The 18,500-nt window shown below is 34.9% G+C and overlaps 1 protein-coding gene across 6 annotated transcripts in view; it reads left to right on the forward strand.

The window, feature by feature from the left end:
- The window catches only part of LOC105145459 (Down syndrome cell adhesion molecule 4), a 230,904-nt gene that overhangs the window by 151,392 nt on the left and 61,012 nt on the right, over positions 1–18,500 (forward strand). For all 6 annotated transcript variants that reach the window (XM_087405823.1, XM_087405822.1, XM_087405826.1 and 3 more), the window contains one exon: positions 11,428–11,577. In XM_087405823.1, coding sequence (XP_087261949.1) covers positions 11,428–11,577 — 150 coding nt within the window. The remainder of the gene's footprint in view (positions 1–11,427; positions 11,578–18,500) is intronic.

Raw genomic sequence — 18,500 nt, forward strand, 5'->3', positions numbered from 1 at the left:
CATTTCGTTGCATTATTTTCGATTTTTAGAAACAATTTTTACTTTTATATCTTGTTTTTTATGTTAAGATATTTTTAAAGTTATTATACTTATAAAAATTTGATGTATTATCATTTCTTATTCTTTTTTTCTTTGAAATGAAGCACTTTACCTTTGTTTAATAATTATTTGGGGCAAAACAATGTGTTAAGCAAAAATGCGAATAACAAGTACGAAAAGTAGGGGAACTTTTCCCTTCATTCGTGACACGAATCACGTGTACCGAGCGACGACAGAACGCACGTGAGAGCGCCATGCGTTACGTCAATCCAGTCATCATTCGAGTTAATTAGAATCTGAGTACATACAAACACCCACACACACACACACACACACACACACACACACACACACACACACACACACACACACACACACATACACACACACATGCACTTTACGCAAATATTCTCGTCGTTCCGCACGAACCTTGAATAGATAAATCGCGATATTACGAAACATCGGTATCGCAGACAGGCACATAACTTTATATATAAAGAAGCGAAGAGTATAACGATAAAAATGCACGTTATATTTTTTCAAAGATGACTTTTTTATGTCATTCATCTTATAGCGTCTAGTATCTCTTGATGATTCTGTATCTGCTTCAGTCTGCTGCGAAGATTACATATGAATGACATTCCTGGAAGTGAAAGTTTCATAATTCGTTCGCTCGAATGCATGCTTTTAATTAAAAAGCATGCATTAGACTGATCAAATTCTATTTGTGTTTCATTAAAATGACGAAAGCAATTGGACACGCGACAGCGTGGATATAAAAAAAAAATTGACATCACTGTGGGATATCATTTCCAACAATTGCAATGGAAATATGTCGTCAATAATGTTTAACAATTATTGAAGATCTGTTTTTTTTTATTTACACAATAGAATGTGAAAAAAAAGAATTAGATTTAAAAATACAACTGAAGTCATAATCTAAAATTCAACTGAAATCATAATGACTATAAAAATTAATTTTAGTTATCTACAGGTTTATATTTGCGATACATGATTTTTGGATCATGTTATAAATAAATATCTCTCGCGAATCGAATTTATCGTGCAAATCGAACGAATTTTTGCGGGACAAATTCAACCGTTTCTTTTTTTTTTTTTTTTTGCAATTTCATCTCCGAAGCCACTGAGAAGTCAAGCACCTGATGCATCGTAGAAACTTTCCTAAATTCGTTTTCCTCGTGTCATAATGGAGGCATTGTGTTCCTGTCGTCGCGTGAGATCTCGTACCGACTACGTCGAGGGAGGACGACGACGGCGACGACGACAACGAAACGTGACGTATTGTCGTCATGTTTCGATCGCTACTGCGCGACTTTTCAGATTGCCACGTGCGTAGCATAAACGCGAAAGTCTCTTCTTGCTCTTTTCTCCCTCCATCGTCGAAAAATTTGCCTTGAATTCACCGACGCGTATTCCCCATCTCCCGCGATAAATTATAGCCCGGTGAATAAACGGCGAACTTCCTCGCACTGGCACGCCCGACCTGTTCGACGCTCTCGCGTACGGAAAGTTTTCCGAGTGATTCGTTTTCCATTTAGAGGCAGGTACATCCGCGCGCGCCTTTAGAATCTCGCCTTTCCCGCTTCCTAGATTGGATTTTCCTCTCTCTGGACTGCACGAGACGCGAATCGCGTTTGATTTAATCCGAGGATTTGTCGCCTGCCCGGCAGACGTAAGGAACGGTCCGCTTATGAAGTTTAATCGTCTTCGGAAACAGTCTGCACTCGCGTTAAATTTACTCCCCGTAAGAGAGAATAAGAAGCTCGCCGTCCTTTCGCGAGACACTCTGTACTAATGCAGAATTCCCGATATAAGTACGAGAAATTTTCACGGCGGATTATGCAATCAAATCGATGGATCTTCTTGTTTTCAATTTGAACTAAAACTATCGGCGTTTTGAAGAATAATTCGGAGTTTGAAGTTTTGCGATCAACAATTTCAGAGATGAAATCACCTTAACGTAGAGATCATCTAGATTACGGGGAATTAATAATTAATTTGTGTTAAACTCCTGGTGTTATCGGAATCAGACGTTTTGACTATCGGACTTAGAAACTTTCAAACTTTTCAAACGCAAGAGATATATAATATAGATTTTCTTGAGATATATAATATAGATATATAGCAGAAAGTTTACTCTTAATTCCAGAGTCAAAAAGATGTATATATATTATATATGGCGAGTAGGCCAAAGAATCTTTTTATATGCACTCGTGACGTAAAACGTTTGTTTATTACGTGAAATACAGTCGGCTGAGGAGCGTCTAACCGAGCAGCAGATCATTCTCTTGAAATACTCCGCAGTTATTAGTTTCGCGTATGCCGCGAGCGACGCATACCGGGTGTATCGACGTTTCAGGAGTCAACGTGAAGTGCCGGTGGATGACTATCCGGATGCAGCCAACTCCAACACGAAACGTTCCACCGCAATGCAAATTAGCTCGGGCTGCTTGTCTATGGAAACGTCGAACTATCCTCGCCGCAACAGCCGCCCTGACGTCTCGCTCATTTGTCTGCGACCACTTCGCAAATGCGCATTCAGTAGTACTATGCGAGAAAGGCCAGACCCCGGAGCTCAAACTCCGTCTTTACATATTTCGCTGTAATAATTATTGGCATGAATACTGCAACGCGAATCATCGCAGAAATGTCTATGTTTGTTAGGACGTTAAGTAATCATGCTGTCATAATTAATGTCATCAATTGTTACGTGTGTGTTGTGCATTTAATGAAATACTAATGTGGCAAAATGAAGAATAACGTAGTAATTTCGATTTTTTGCTTCTGTCATTTTGCATTTAATGATTACGCAGTTTTGTAGTAGATTTTAACGTGTAATTTATTATAACGTAATTATCGAGAAGTTCAAGTATAATGCAAATTCTTTTACGCTGACGCTGACTATCGTCGACGGAAACACCGAACCGCGTTGCATCGCAGCATCCATGTTATGACACTATTATCTTTTTCCTTTTTACCTCTTTTTATCTCGGGCGCTACATTTTTATTTTCTCATAGTTTGCCCCGTTTAATGAATACACATCCATTACGGTTTTGCAAAATTTTTAAAAGAACAAAGTGTATGTTTAATAAATAATATTATATATTACTTTGAAAGAATATTTAATTATATTATACCAATTTACTGTGACAACAGCAAAATAGGTTTTTTTTAAATAAATAATATAGTGAACGAAATAGTAATATTAATTTATTATATAAGAATGGTAGCAAAAAATATCTATTTAATTATTTTATTTTACTTATATTAGAGTTAATTGTTTTATTCAACTTATATTTTTTCCTGCGCGCGTCTAGTGTATTTTTATTGTATTTTTATATTTAAATTATGAAGCACCAAAATGTTTAGTGGAGATGAAAATTTCCAAAAACAAATTTTCAAAAACAAATTTTATTCGTCTCTGCGTTCATGGAAAGCACCTTCCGCTTTGCATTACGGTGCATTTTATTTTCCTATATAACCGCTATCTTAAGCAGCTTTTGTTTCCCTCTTTACTCTTGTTTATATCTCGCTTCGTTCATCGCACTTAATTTCGCGTTTGTTGCGCGATTATGCTCTGTTATATCTTTGATAACAACTCTGATATTTTTATCAGCATAAAGATATTATTTGTAGTCATATTTATTTGCAATATTTTTTTTATTTAGAAAGAGACTGTTTATTTATCTGATGAATATTATTTGTATAAAATTAACTATTATATGCTAATCTTTAAAGTAAAATTTTTTTGTACAATTATTTTCTATTTGTCGTGAAATGAACTTTTTTTTAATAATTGAAATAAGCATACGAGATTTATAACGAAATGAATCGATTAATTAATTATTCTTTCTTATTTGTGAGATATTATATCTTCTCCCAGTACGATAATATACTATATCATTATTATACGGAAAAGTATTCGACACTATTGATAAGTGCCTAAATTTTTATATGAAACTAATAGAGATAATAGTATATGAATTAGAGATAATACCTTTTTATACGATACTATTTTTTGCATGCAGATAAGCTTGCAAATAGCTGAATAATATATACAATGATAACAGCCGTGCTTTCACTCACTACTCATTCGCCATGTCCTGAAATCCTCTTTCAAGTAAAGCAAAAGTAATCATCTTGGATTTTTCATCAAGTAAAAGCGCGAAACTAAACTCGTGAATTCTAAAATCAACTTTTACCTCAATTCAGAATATTATTTGGGATATTTAAATGGAACAACCTATAAATTCTGTATATCGTTTATTAAATCTAGTTTAGTTTTTATTACTTACAGTACACGATTTAATCATTCGTGCGTATTTATTTTCTTTGAAATATTAGGAGCACTTAGCTAACTACTCTTTATTTTTTTTTAAATATACAAATATTTATAAATATTTTCTAAAGATATTGAAGTAGATGTAAGAATCATTTAATAATAATTTTTTTATACTTGTAAAAGTAATGAAAATTAATGTGGTACACGAGTGACCCATCGTGTGTGAAAGAATCGAAAAAAAAATTCTCGTGTGGACTAAATAAGATTAATGAAATTTGTGTTGAGCGAATAATTTGATACAACACGAATAATTTGATTTGCGTGTATTTTTGCACTGTAAATTATTCACAATATATTTTAATTTATTTTTTAAAAAGCAATCTGACATGTGATTAGAATTTGACAGAATATTTTTTTTCCTTACAAAAATATTGGCCAAAATATTACTGAAAGATAGTAATTAATTATTTATTTGAAGTACTAAAAGTACTGAACAACAGTGTTTTTAATATTTAAAATAAGCAACTAAATTAAGTAAATTAATTATTGTCTTTCAGTATTGGCCAGTATTAGATTTCTATAATGATGTTGCGTTGTTAACATAACAATGTTCGGAGAGTTATCACCATCATTTGGAACTTCATCGTCGCTGTACGCTTGAAAAATTAATCCAGCGAAACGCAATTTGACAACGTCCCTGTTTTAACCCCCGTAAAACGAAAGTTTGCGTACTTTGTCCCGGCGAACTTAAGCGAAGTCGCAATAAGTCGCGGACACGCGAGGTAAAGTGGCGCACTTACCAGCATTCCGTGAAGTCATGAAAGAAGTAATTGTGCTTGCTCCGCATAAGGAAGCATGACGAAAAATGTCTTAACGTCCGCACAAATAAATGGCACAGCGTAAGTTTCTTTAATCACCATTTCTGCGCTCTTAATGGTTCTTTAAGTCTCATTTTATGACTCGTTTCCGCGGAAACTAGCGTTTTCTTATCGAAAACTTGTATAAACATAAATAGGTAATCGCGATGACTGCCTGATGTTTCTGATTTACTATTTTATATTCAATCTTATATAACGATGAAACCGCGCATTGACAAAGATTGCTGGAATAACGTAATTTTCGCGGACTCGAGGTCGATTTACCGCGGTTTCTGCGAGTGACGAACGACGCTCATGGGAACGGAACGAACTTTCCTTAAAAATCCGCAGATTCGTGTTTCGTACACGACACTCCAGAGAGAATCCACTCGCGGTCGGAATAAATCCAGCGCGTGAGATATATTTCGGTAATAATCGGCGTATACATAAATCATCCACGCTCAGACCGAGGCCGCCATTATGAAGAAAATTGTAGTTCCCCCGTCTTATGTTCCTTTCTTTTTTTGCATTTGTCGAAGCATTTTAGTGCATTCATTGTCTTTTAATTCTTTCCCTTCATTTTCTTTTAATTGATTTAATTTTTAAACAATTCTAAAGAAATAAATGTAATAAAAGATAAATAATTAAAAGATAAAAATTCAGTCAGTTTATAAAATAATACATAGATGTATGTGTATGTTTGTGTAGGAAGAAAAAGTTTTGAGAAGAGATAAAAATCGAGAGCCTATAATGTGATTTATTATTTATACGGAATCCAATAGCTTTATGTTATATGTAATATGTATAGGACATGCAGTAGCCATTAACTGACATTATCCCACCCGGATATTAGAGCAACGCAAATGGGCATAAGTTTTGATACACTTGTTGATTAAACTTGCATTTAAGTTGATTAACCCTCGACAGGGTTGTCGCTTCGATATGAGAGATATATCGAATAAAGATATTACGTCACTACCTGTGTATATGTTATATTATACTATACACACATATATATATACGTAAATTCGAAAGCAGAGTGTATTTAATATCCCATTTGATGAATAATACGTTTCAAATTTCGATCACATTTTTTCTAAACTTTAAACAATTAATATATATACATAAAATGTTAATATATATTATTATATATTATTTTATATACAATTTAATTAAAATTATACTTACATTTACTTTTTATGTATATAATTATAATTGATAGCATATTTTATTACAAAGAGAATATCTTGCTTATTCATGTATACATAAAATATCGAAGATAAAAAATGCTGTAGTTGACAGTATGCGGATATAAACTACTAATTTATTCAACATTCAGGAAATTTCACATACTTATCAGTATTTCGCGGATTTCACAACCAATTTGTGACGTTTGATTCCACAGTCAACTCTCCATTATGTGTCCTTTTGTAGATTCGTTGTCGAAAGAAATCTCGCTACGCTGATTAGATCGGCAGTAGTGCTTTTGTTTTTCGCTTCAACACCTTTGATTTATTACGCTGACACACTATTTACTGGATGTTCATTCTATATTATAAAAATATTCATAGAGCTCGGATAGGTCATCTCTTCATCAACTAAACAAATAACTTCTGGCCACCGCCGCCAGTGTTTGGTCGGAAGTCCATAATGGTTCGTCGCGATTCGTGAACTCTCAAACATAGTCCATTACCTTTATTATAGCACGAAATTGTATTCGCGCATGAATCTCATAGCTGTACTAACGTCTCCCTGAGGAACAGCAGGGATTTCAGTTGGCCATAGCAAAGTTTCTCTAACCCTTTTGCCTTTAAGTACTGTTAAATTCCCTTGATATTAGTTTAATTAGTATTGGTTGTGAACTGTATGAATTTTGGTTGTCTACATGAATTTTATTAATGGTAAAATTTGATTATTAGTATATAGCTTTAGTATTTTGCGACATTGTACGATAAAGCTAAAGATATTGTACGCATTGTCATGAAAGAAATATAAAGAACTGTTATAGAAATAAATATCAAATTTTACTAGCTTTTGTTTATCAATAACGCTTTCTAATTGTTTAATAGAAAGTTTAATTAACCAAAAAAATTACATCAAATATCACATTTATTTCCATTGAAGTTAATTATTTTCTTTGCGCATCAGATAAAAAAGCAATTAATATCCGCGTTTGACCAGCTACAGCATAGCCATTTCTGTTACTTAACATTCTATATTTCCGATGATGTTTTATGTATATATCTATAAAAGAGATACTTTTATTTATATACACGCATTATAAATACAGTATATGAATTCTTAAAAAGATTTTAATATTAATAAAATACTGTCGCTTCTTATAAATATTCAAGGATAAAATATAATTGCAAACTTTAATTATAGCACAATATATTATTAATTATTATATAGATATTAACCTCCATTATATGTATAAAAATAATAGTAATTGAAGTACAATTTTAACTAACGTTTTATCGAAAATCGAAGCACAATTGAAATTAATTAGATCCTGTCAGAATAGGAACTATTAGAAAAAATTAATACAACCCGATTAGGTATTTAATTACTGCCACAGTCGATTGTCAACAAGTTCGAAATAAATTTTAACATCCCTATATATAAGGATGTTCCGTACTTCGAACCCCTTAAGTATGCCAACTATTTCTCATGCCCGACGGCATGATCGCCGCGCATAATCATTCCGGGGCGGCGCACAATGAGCGGACAAAACGCCGAAGAATCCCTCGCGCTCGAGTTATTTTTATTACGATCGATTCATTGCTTCGTCTCTCCTCCCTCACGCTTCTTTTCTTTACCATGGTTAGACCCATCCATTTCTCTTACCCCCTTCTCTCTCTCATACGATGGCAATACGGTCGGCATTCATCGCCGTATGCAGCCGGCGGGCGCCGACGGTATGCACCGCCATTGCACCGCACGAGCCGATCTTAAGGTAACCAGACTTACGTGCATTCCTGCTCGCACCTCTCTCGTATCTCCCGTCTGTGTCCTCTCCCTTCCGACGCATTTCAACGGCTGGAATTCCGCGCAATTTCTCCCGTTATAAACGTGCACACGCGGCGAGGATGCTCACGGCGCCTCAACAACGAAATATTGACATTGCCGGCGCGGCGCGGATGCGAACCGCATCGGCGGAAAATGCACTCGTTTTGAACTCGTCGTAGACATGAGGGAGAGGGCACGGTGGTGAAGGGATGAGGGAGAAAACTGGCGAGCGTAAAGGGAGAGACTGCGAGATATTTTCGCGCGATGCATTTTTCCACGGAGTCACGCGTACACGCGGCCGACATGCTTACGGACGCGGAAAACGCCGGCGCGCCACCGTGATATACTATACATGCACGTCTTTCCGAGCGCGACTGCGGAAAAATGTGAGTAATCGCGACCGCAGTGAATTCCGGCCAAGGGAAAAAAAGAATGATTGGACGCAGCTCTCATTTACCGCGTTTCCGTCCGCTAGGTTTCTAATTCGTGTCACGTGACGCGAAAGATGCGGGAAGTATCCGGACGCTGACCTAAACGCGCGCAACAAATAGGAACCGCAGATATGAAACTTCCATCACGAATTACCGAAGCGTATTCTTTAACTGAGAGTCATCTTTCGTTTTGTGAAAAAATTCAACCGAAAAATATTTCCGGTATTATTTAACGTGGAAATTTAAAGCAATCCGAGAAATAAAATTTCCGAAGTACAACAATAATTAATGAAATCTTGTATATCTATTAATAAAAATTATGTAATGCTTTCGTATTCGATCGTATAGATAAACTGTATTACAGTACAACTCATATGAATTTTAATGAAAAGAAGATAAAAAGCTCGTATCTCCAGAACAACTTTATTTACGAAGGCAAATGAAACTGAAGAACGGTGTAATATAAATTTTATTTATCGCAAAAAATTTTATTACGCAAGCAAAATGTGCATTGGCCCTTACATTCCGCACATTAATTGTTTACCGAGGAAATTAAAATTTTCCAATAACGAAGGGTTCTCCATGTTACTCGTTTTGATTAATCCTCATAATGCAGAATATCAAGTGCATGGGATCAGTAAAACGAGGAAGTGAAGTAGCCCGTTAGTACGATTGCCAATTCGAGAAAGATAACTGAAAACTCTTCGCGTCGAAGAGCTTTCGGAGAATCAGCTTTCCATGGTATAGGCCCATTAAATTCCTGCGGAGTTTGATTAATGTTCATTCATTGTCGAAAGCATTCAACGTCGGTGAATTTGAATTCAACTTCGACGTGTTCTATCGACTGTTCAACCATCAGGAAATTAATTCATTATGATGTTTCTTTCGCCCTCTCCCTTCTTTCTTTCTCCCTTTCTCTGTAGCTATCTATACGTCTCTTTTCCTGCACTGCATTGCGAGGGAATTGTTCAATTATTCGTACATATTGCGAACAATCAATGAAATTCGCAATATTAATTTCGATGGCATAGATATAATTACGCGTGATTGGTCCATTATTGAGCTTGTAATATGCTATATTTGATGCTTTTGCAGAATTCGATAATAAACATGTTTTTCGTATCTAGAATTCTCTGAATTAAAAATTTTGTCCAGTATTCTCTATGAAAATAATCCTTTTTAAAATATAAATTTTAAAACTCGAACATTATGTATTTACACGGAACACTTGTACGGAATGCGATTAATTAAAGTTCATTGAAAAAAGATCGTTTTACATTTCTAATATTCTTTTTTATACATGAAATTTTGTGGCTGCAACGAGAATAATATAATAATTCTATTTATGAAAGCAGGTTAAACATATGTATATTTGTTGAATGCTTTTAGATACGTTTTTCAGTTTATTGATTTGAACAACAAGCTGTTGACTGCATTTATATTTTACCACATGCAAACGTGTGCCATTTATTTATTAAATATGACGGACAGCTGTATTAAGAGAGAGAGAAAAGGAAGACAATATATTTTCACGTTGCGTACATTTGCTTTGTGTACGCGGAGCGTTAATTATCAATTTATTATTGAAATATTCATTAATACAGTAATATCAGAGATTATTCTTCTTCTTACCATTAGCGTTGGAAATAGCACGAACTTATAATATCAAAATATTATTAATAATGAAGGCGAGTCAAATTACTAATAAATGAAAACTCGTGATCCAGTTTCTGTTTCTTCCCAATTTTAATAGAAAATGCAACGTTGTAATAAATATATAATAGAAAGAAGAGGGAGATAGATCAGAATGTCTATTTGAAAGCTCTTTAAATAATTTTTTCGAAGCTTCATCCTCGGGGATACGATAGAAGGCACGAGCGCGTGCAACACCGATCGTCAGCGGAATTCACTCGAGAGGCGTTAATCTTTTTTTTTATTTTAGCAGAATATCCACCGTTTTAAGCCACCGAGTGTGCTAGCAGGCACGCTCTCCCAGTGGTTACGCTCGAATTTTTACGAGTATTGATTCTCACTCGTGTCGATACTTCTCCTTTTTGCGTTCCAGCGCGTCGAGCGCTGGTCCTGGATTCTGCTGCTGATCGTTCTTTTTATACTGGATCGCTTAAACAGAGTCGATCCCTTCATTAGGAGGGGACTAGTTTAACGAATCATTTTCTCCGCAGCTACTATTGTTTCTCGTAACGCGATTTTTATAGCCGGCCGCTTCCGCGCGTGAGATTCGCCTGCGCATTTTTCCATTAAAGAAATTTCCATATTAATGAAAGGCCAACGGAGACGAGACAGGCGCGAATATAGGAGAGAGAATGAGAAAGCGGCCCGTTGAGTCGATGAAAAATGCGCCACGCTGAGTGTTTCGCGGAGTTCACGTCGCACTTTAGAAGAGAGGGCAGGTTGGGATAAATTTAAAAAATAATTTTTCCTCCGCCGTTTCTCCGAATTTGCGAATACCTGTCTCATTTTTAACATGGAATATACTAATATAAAATTAATCTAACACAATATATTCATTTTAACTATAAAAACATTTTGATTTATTATAGAATTTCCTGTGCAATAATTCTGTCACATCTAATTTAATATCCTACTAAAATCGTATGAGATATAATTAATTTTTTCGTTTTGCGCTTTACTGCTGATTATATTTTTTTTTTAATTTTTTTTCCTTATATGTAATTCGCCGAAATTATGGACAAACGATGCAAAACATTTTGCTCTTTCACCTTGCAATATCGCTGACTTTCGCTTTGTTGCTATTTCTATTTGCAGGCGAGAAGCACCATATGCTGCCCACCGGAGAGCTGCTCATCTTCTCGGTGACTCCAGCCGATGCTCACTCGACCTACCGTTGCCGTACTGTACACCACGTTACCGGTGACACCGTGGAAAGTTCCTCGTACGCCAGGCTCGTGGTTACCGGTAAGTCCTCGTAGGTCTCCTCGTAAGTCCGTCAGCTCGGATCTCTTCGAGTAGAAGTCCGGAAATCCTCCCTCGATACTAAGTGAGCTTCGAGATTACCACGAAGTTGAGGAAAGGAAAATACGAAATTAATGATAAGCACGTAAAAAGCTGAATAATAATGAGGCATTAATTATGCAATAATTAACACGCCGAATAGTCTAATAGTAGCAATTTGCAGAAACACTCGACAAAGGATGCTGATTAAAAAGAAATTCCAGCATTATAATCTTAATCTTTCTTATTTTCATAGTAATACAAGAGCTCAACTATTAATTATCTTAAAATAAAATTTTAAATTTATATATATAATAGTATAAAATAATTCTTTTATACGTAATATTGTGTATAATATCGTTTTTACATATGAAATATTTAAATTTCTTTCTCTCAAAAATATTAAAAGAATGCAAATGCGCATCTTTCGCGGAACTCACGGCCCATGCATAAACGTTCTCTCGACGATCTCTTACATCTCGCTAATCCCTTATGCCCGTTACGTTTCACGTGTTCAGGGCGAAACGTTCTAGCGGCATAATTGTGATCCACCCTGTACGTGAGCGGCCGTTCATCCGTAGCATTTCTCGGGATGCCCAGACGCAGAATATCCCCGCGTTTTATGCATCTACTTAACTAAACACGTTTATACATGGCTCTCTCACGCTTAGTCTTCCACACACAGCGAATCGTGATGCATTGTTGCGCATTTCCCACACGCCGCCGACCTCTGGTAGTTCAGCCTCCTCTTCGGCTTCCGGTCGCACGTGGCGCTTTCTTCATGAATAAATCATGAGTGTCCGAAATGCTAATGGCCGAAATGTTCGCCGACGATATTTCTGCCGACCCGTTGAGCCAAATGCACCGACATCGTCGAAAATATGCTCGGTATTTGAAAGGACAACGGCAGGCTGCACCTGCTATGTCCCATGCAAACAGATTCGAGAAAATCCCCTAATTTCTCTGAATTTATTAGATATTCCTTTCACGGAAAAAATTGATAAAATCTCATTTTATTTGGAAATTTAGTCGAACTATATCTTTTCAACGTCGTAATTTTTCAGTATTTAACTCACCTTCGTAATTTTCCATAAACTAACAAAATTACTTAGATTTTCTAGTCACTATTTATACTTTAATTATAATTAATCCATGATTACAGCAATGAGCTTCATTTAGATTCGAAGCGAAAATTTCAAACAGTTGTAAAATCTGTTTTATTGATGCTATGAAGTTTTAAATTGTATAGGTTAAAATCAAATTTTCTTGTATCGCCGAAGGTATAAGTTACTTGCATTCTGTACTTCAAATAGGACGTTTTAGAATTTAGATGTAGTTTTCATAATTGTTGAGGATTAAATGCATATAACGAAGATTTTACTTTAGCAATTTTCTAATTAATTTATGATTAATTTATAAGTGACTCGTCGCTTATCTTCTTTATTTAGCCAAAGTTATTGCGGTATATTGTGTTTATAGAAACCATCCGGGATGGTGGCACAAAGGGTGTCTGACGATCTCATCACGAGAATACGGTAATTTCGATCGATGGTACGGGCGATCTCGTCGTCATGAGAACTCAGTAGTTTCTCCAGCGTACTTCAGCCAGTGCCTTGTAGAGATACTGACTGATAAGGCATAAAATAGGTCGAACGCGGATGAGAACTACGGAACAATGGAAGGCTAATGATGAGAGTGCACCATCTTGTCTATTTTGGTCGCACACGTTGAAGATGGCGAAGGAAGAGTTGGACGAGCATATTGTTCGCTTCCTAGCGACATCACTCGCTGTTAAATTAACGCTTTGTGCATTTGAGAAGTTGAGAGGTATCACGGACGCGAATTACAGAAAATTCCAGAGACGCACAAAGTGTCGCTACATTAATCCTCTTTCATTAAGCATACTTAAGGATGCTCCAATTATCTCATTGTGATTTTATAAAATAATGTGTCATTTGATTAAAAAGCAAAATTGATAAGTTAATTATTAGGAGACAGTAGGAGAACTGCGAACATGGAATAAACGTGAATGGATACTATTACAGCATTAGAGTAATGATAATCTCTTATTTCTTGTATCTAGCCCAAGTGTCACTATAATCATAAAACACCGGTTAAGGTAAATATCATTACGTGTTTTCGATGATTTTGATAGAGGAAGAAATGGAGACATTGCTAGTATCAAAATTAAATAAAACCGATGAAATTATTTATTAATTATAGAAATATTTATTCAAAGGATATTAGCTTTAAACATTTAACTACAATAATTAACATGTAAATGTTCATTTACATGTTATTAATATAAACATAAATTATGATTTTAAAAACCGATTGTCTTGCATAGTGGCAAGTAATTCTGAACAGCAAGAGTTTTTTTAATTATAGCTTATATTGATAATATGTGAATGTTAATTATTGTATTTTAAAGCCAAATAACAGGCATATCTTTTGGATAAAGTCTTTTATTAATTGATAAATAATCATCGACTTTATTTTATTTTTCCCTTAGGTGTCGCAATTTCCTCACTCTCCCTTTCAGAAAGATAGATATCTTGTTATTGTCATACAGGGTGTTAAAAAAAATTATTCAACATTTATATAGACACACACGATACCAAGTAAAAAAGCCTTAATGAACATACATCGAAAACTCAATCTGAGATATAAACAATTTTGTATGTTAGTATAATACCTAACTTATAATAGAACGTCATGCTATCTTTACAGATCCTACTTTGAGATATCCGTGAAGTTAGCATGACGATCTATTAATATGAAAGAAAGAATGACAGTTCTAGTAGCATTTTTCATAGTTCATTTTCATTTTTCATAAGTTCTTTATAAAAATAAAAAAGAATTCCGCATTTTTCATACTAAAAAAAACCAAAATTGTAAAAATTGCAGTCGGGACTCTGTATAAATAATTGTAGATTTATTATATAAATGCTGAATAACTTTTTAACGCCCCGTATTGTTAATATAAAACAATTGAATGATCAAGAATAATTTTTTTTTATATCGTCTGTCGAAAATAAATTTTCTGTGGATGCATAAAATCTGATGAGAAATTGATAACAGATTGGTACGACCGCGACGAAAGAGCCTTAGCGCCGCTTTGTCGAGTCAGTGTCTTGTTTTCGCGGTTCAGCGTCCTCCCGCCTCTTTTTGTTATCACCTACACTGCCATTATCCGCCCCCGTATTTTTCGTGACCTCTCACCGCTCCTCCTTTTCCTCATTGCTTTTCGTGCCAGCGACACGTCGGAGTTATAACACTTCTCCGCCGCATTTTAGAGAAGCGCAGCCTTTTAGGCGAGGTGGTGGCGTCCATTAAAAAAAAGCTGGATGCAACTATGCGAATTGCGGACCATTTAGAATTGAAATTTTTAAGACCACGCGTCTAAAAAAAAAAAGCATCGCCTAATATGCTGTTGATCATGCGACGTAATATCGATATGTCTTTTCAATTTTTAAACTTACGTTGCTTTTTTAAGAGTTCAGCGCTTCTGTCGTGGAAAAAAATTCGTCCACATGGACATTCGAGAATGTTTGCGAGACTATTGTTTGTCAAACGGATGGATGGAATTTAATATCCAGTCTTTGCCAACATCCGATACTTTACAATGCTTAATAGCTTCCATCGTGTGACTTTTTCGTAAAGTACAGAAATATTTACCTTCATTGTGTCGAAAGAAATTTTCGCAGGCGGAAAATTTTGAAAGCATATTATCTATTTGCAATAATTCACTGAGAAAACTTAAAGAACTATTTAAAATCTATTTCATAGATTTTAGGAAGTTCTATAAAGGATAAGAAGTTTAATTTCTTCTATTTATTGACACATTTTTATATAGTACAATATATACATTAAAACCAGAACTTACTGTCAGTTTTATATTAATTTTCAATGAACAAGATAATTTGATACATAGCCAACCAAAGAATACGATAACATCTAATTTAACACGACTCATGAAAAATCTCGTTCGAAAAAAGGCACCATTTGGCACCCGGACATAACATTAATTAAGATCGCTGGAATTTTTCCAACGCTCTCAGTTTGGCTTTCAGACCAAAAGCTTCTAAATCGGAAAAACCGTACCAAACTTTTTTCCGTGCCGAGATGCATCGTGAGGATTGCCAGACTTACGAAGAACACTAAAAGTTAAATTTACGCTGAATTCTCATTAAGTAGACGAGACGTGCGATCTCATAACTGAGAAAGCACACCAGAAGGTATCTAACTATCGACGATAATGTCACTCGATCTCTACTGAAAGTTCGTCGGTGAGATAGAGCGAAAGTCATATCGAGATAGTCGACGGCTCCTTTATGGCCGCGATTCGCATCGCAGTGGAACAAGTCGAGGACAGGTCGGGCGACCCTGTTAAACCGAGCGTTAAATTAGTTCGACGGCCGAATAGTTCCCGGTGAGTTTAGCATCTTCGCCGTCTTCGTCGGCGAGGTGATCTCGTTCTCTCGGGGATGTCTTTTTGCATCGATAGAGAGAGAAGGAGAATGAGAAGAGGATGAGAGAGAGAGAGAGAGAAAGGAAGAGACTACGCTGCATGCTACTGGGACGCCGAATCGACGCTTTCCGACGCTTTCCTCCAACTCGGGTTGGAAGACACCAACCAAAATCCCGTGTGCAATTCACATTGCGGTCCTGAACAGTCCGCCGCTGGGTACGCGAAACTTGCGCGATTCCCTTTTATTTACGACCCAGCTCCGTACGGAATATTCGGAAAAATTTCGCAAGCCAAGTAAGCGCGTCGTGAACAGACGACGAACTTCTGAGAGCATAAGTTCCACGTGATGAACAATGTCGAGACTTAAACTCGGAGGAAAAACAGAAAAATTTATTAGATTTTGCAATAACGCAATAAAAAAACGCATGCACGCATGTTAAATAATGTGTAATAAAAATTAAAGAAAAGTAATATAAAATATAATTATAATTTCTTTTTAAAAAGAAAGAACACAAATTGTAATTATAAAGAAAGAGAAGAAAACAGACACATATATTTAATTTATATACATATATTCAATTTTATTAAAAATATTTTAATTGAGATATCTGTATATTACATTTTAACGTATTAACTATCTCGCATTGTAGACAATTAGAAACAATATGTAAAAATAGTGTAATGATAGAAACGAGAGATATGTATATGTGTAGATTTTATATACATAGTGAATTTTTCTATAATACAATTTTGTTCATCGCTTGGAATTCGATACAGTTAGCTGCAAATTTGATTTTAACATTTACAACTTTACAATGAATTCTAGATAAATTGTTGTTTTGACGGGATTCAAACATTCAATTAATCTCGACTGAATGCACTCAGCAATTAGTATTAAAACTCGAAACTGGAACATCGATAATTCTAGTGACTTTAAACTCATCATCATTAATTGTACAATAAACTAAATTTTTATTTGCTTAATTCTGTATCCTTTTGATTATTTAAGTATTGTACAACATATTTTAGCAGCGAACTTCGAATCAGTCCTTGGACAATAAATTTAAATTTGATTAAATAATATCTAATCAAGTACACAAATGAATCATCACCTAATTTAGTTACAATAACGCCGCGCTGGGTACTGATGTTGCAGAAGCCAGAAAAAAGAATGGGAATAATTTTTCCGCAACTACTCTGTTACATACCTTTATGTTATATTAGTATTGTGTTATAATTTCAGTTTCTTATTAATATTAATGAAATTATTGTGAGTTTGTTACTGTATTAAGTAGCGCCATCATAAATTATAATTTACATGAAATGATTACTATAGAACGTGCCAAAGACTTAGTGGTTATTTCGTGATACATGAGTGTAGAGGAATAAAGCATGTTGTATAACAAAATACAAGTACTTTGCTCTTGTATTTTTTGTTTAATTTATTGTCTTGTATCTCACTTATTTGGGATATACGGCATTTTTAGCGAGCGGGATTTATGCCTAAAGCATACAAAATGCGCAGATTAAATTCAATGCATTAAATGTAATAAACGCATTATATGAAATATGTACCTCACGTCATAACACTTGTAATACATGTGGAAAGATTATAATTATTATTTATTACTTCATATACATATTTATCATCCTTATTCCTTAATAAAACTTTATAAACGCATTTTATAAGTTATTGTGCCATTTTACGTCTTATTTATATGCATTATTTGTAAATTTGTTCGTGAACCGTACATACTTTCCCTCCCTCTATGAGTAGCCATATTTCATCCCTATAGGATATACGGGGGTTAAAATACAAGGGTTTAAAAAAATTTATTTTTTAATACGCGCACGAAATATAGATATTTCAGATTTCTAATATTTTTTTATAATAGTAGACAGTACAAAGTTTTTACTGATATAGTTTCGTTTACTTTAAACATAATAAATAATACTTAATAAATTAAGTTTTTGATAGGTGCGGCGTATATACCTGAATTACCCCCTAAACTTAATTTGATCAAAATCTTTGTTAAAATTTTGTTTGAAAACACTTAGCTTAAAAAAAAATGTTTGAAAATTGAAAATACATCTTGTAGATAAAAGTAGGTAATGTTGCGCATATCATTCTTTTGCAAACTTGTTTGATGTTTAAATGGCTGAAAAACATCTTTCTGAAGTTTTAATTAAATTTTTCTCCTTAAGTCCGCATATAATATGATCGAGTTAAGCGCGATTCAGAGAAATCTTCATTACGTTTTACAGTAGGACGTTTCTTGAACGCTCTGCCCCTTTTTTTTACAATTCGCCATCGCGTTTTACAAACACAGCGTGGACGGGATATCGCTTCGCTTCGGCGTTCGTCTGTCTGCTTGTCTATTCGCTATGCCAGTGCAAATTCCGTCAAGTCGCGACT

This window comes from Acromyrmex echinatior, chromosome 4 (genome assembly GCF_024713525.1).
Source record: "Acromyrmex echinatior isolate Ae372 chromosome 4, ASM2471352v2, whole genome shotgun sequence".
NCBI classification, from domain to species: domain Eukaryota; kingdom Metazoa; phylum Arthropoda; class Insecta; order Hymenoptera; family Formicidae; genus Acromyrmex; species Acromyrmex echinatior.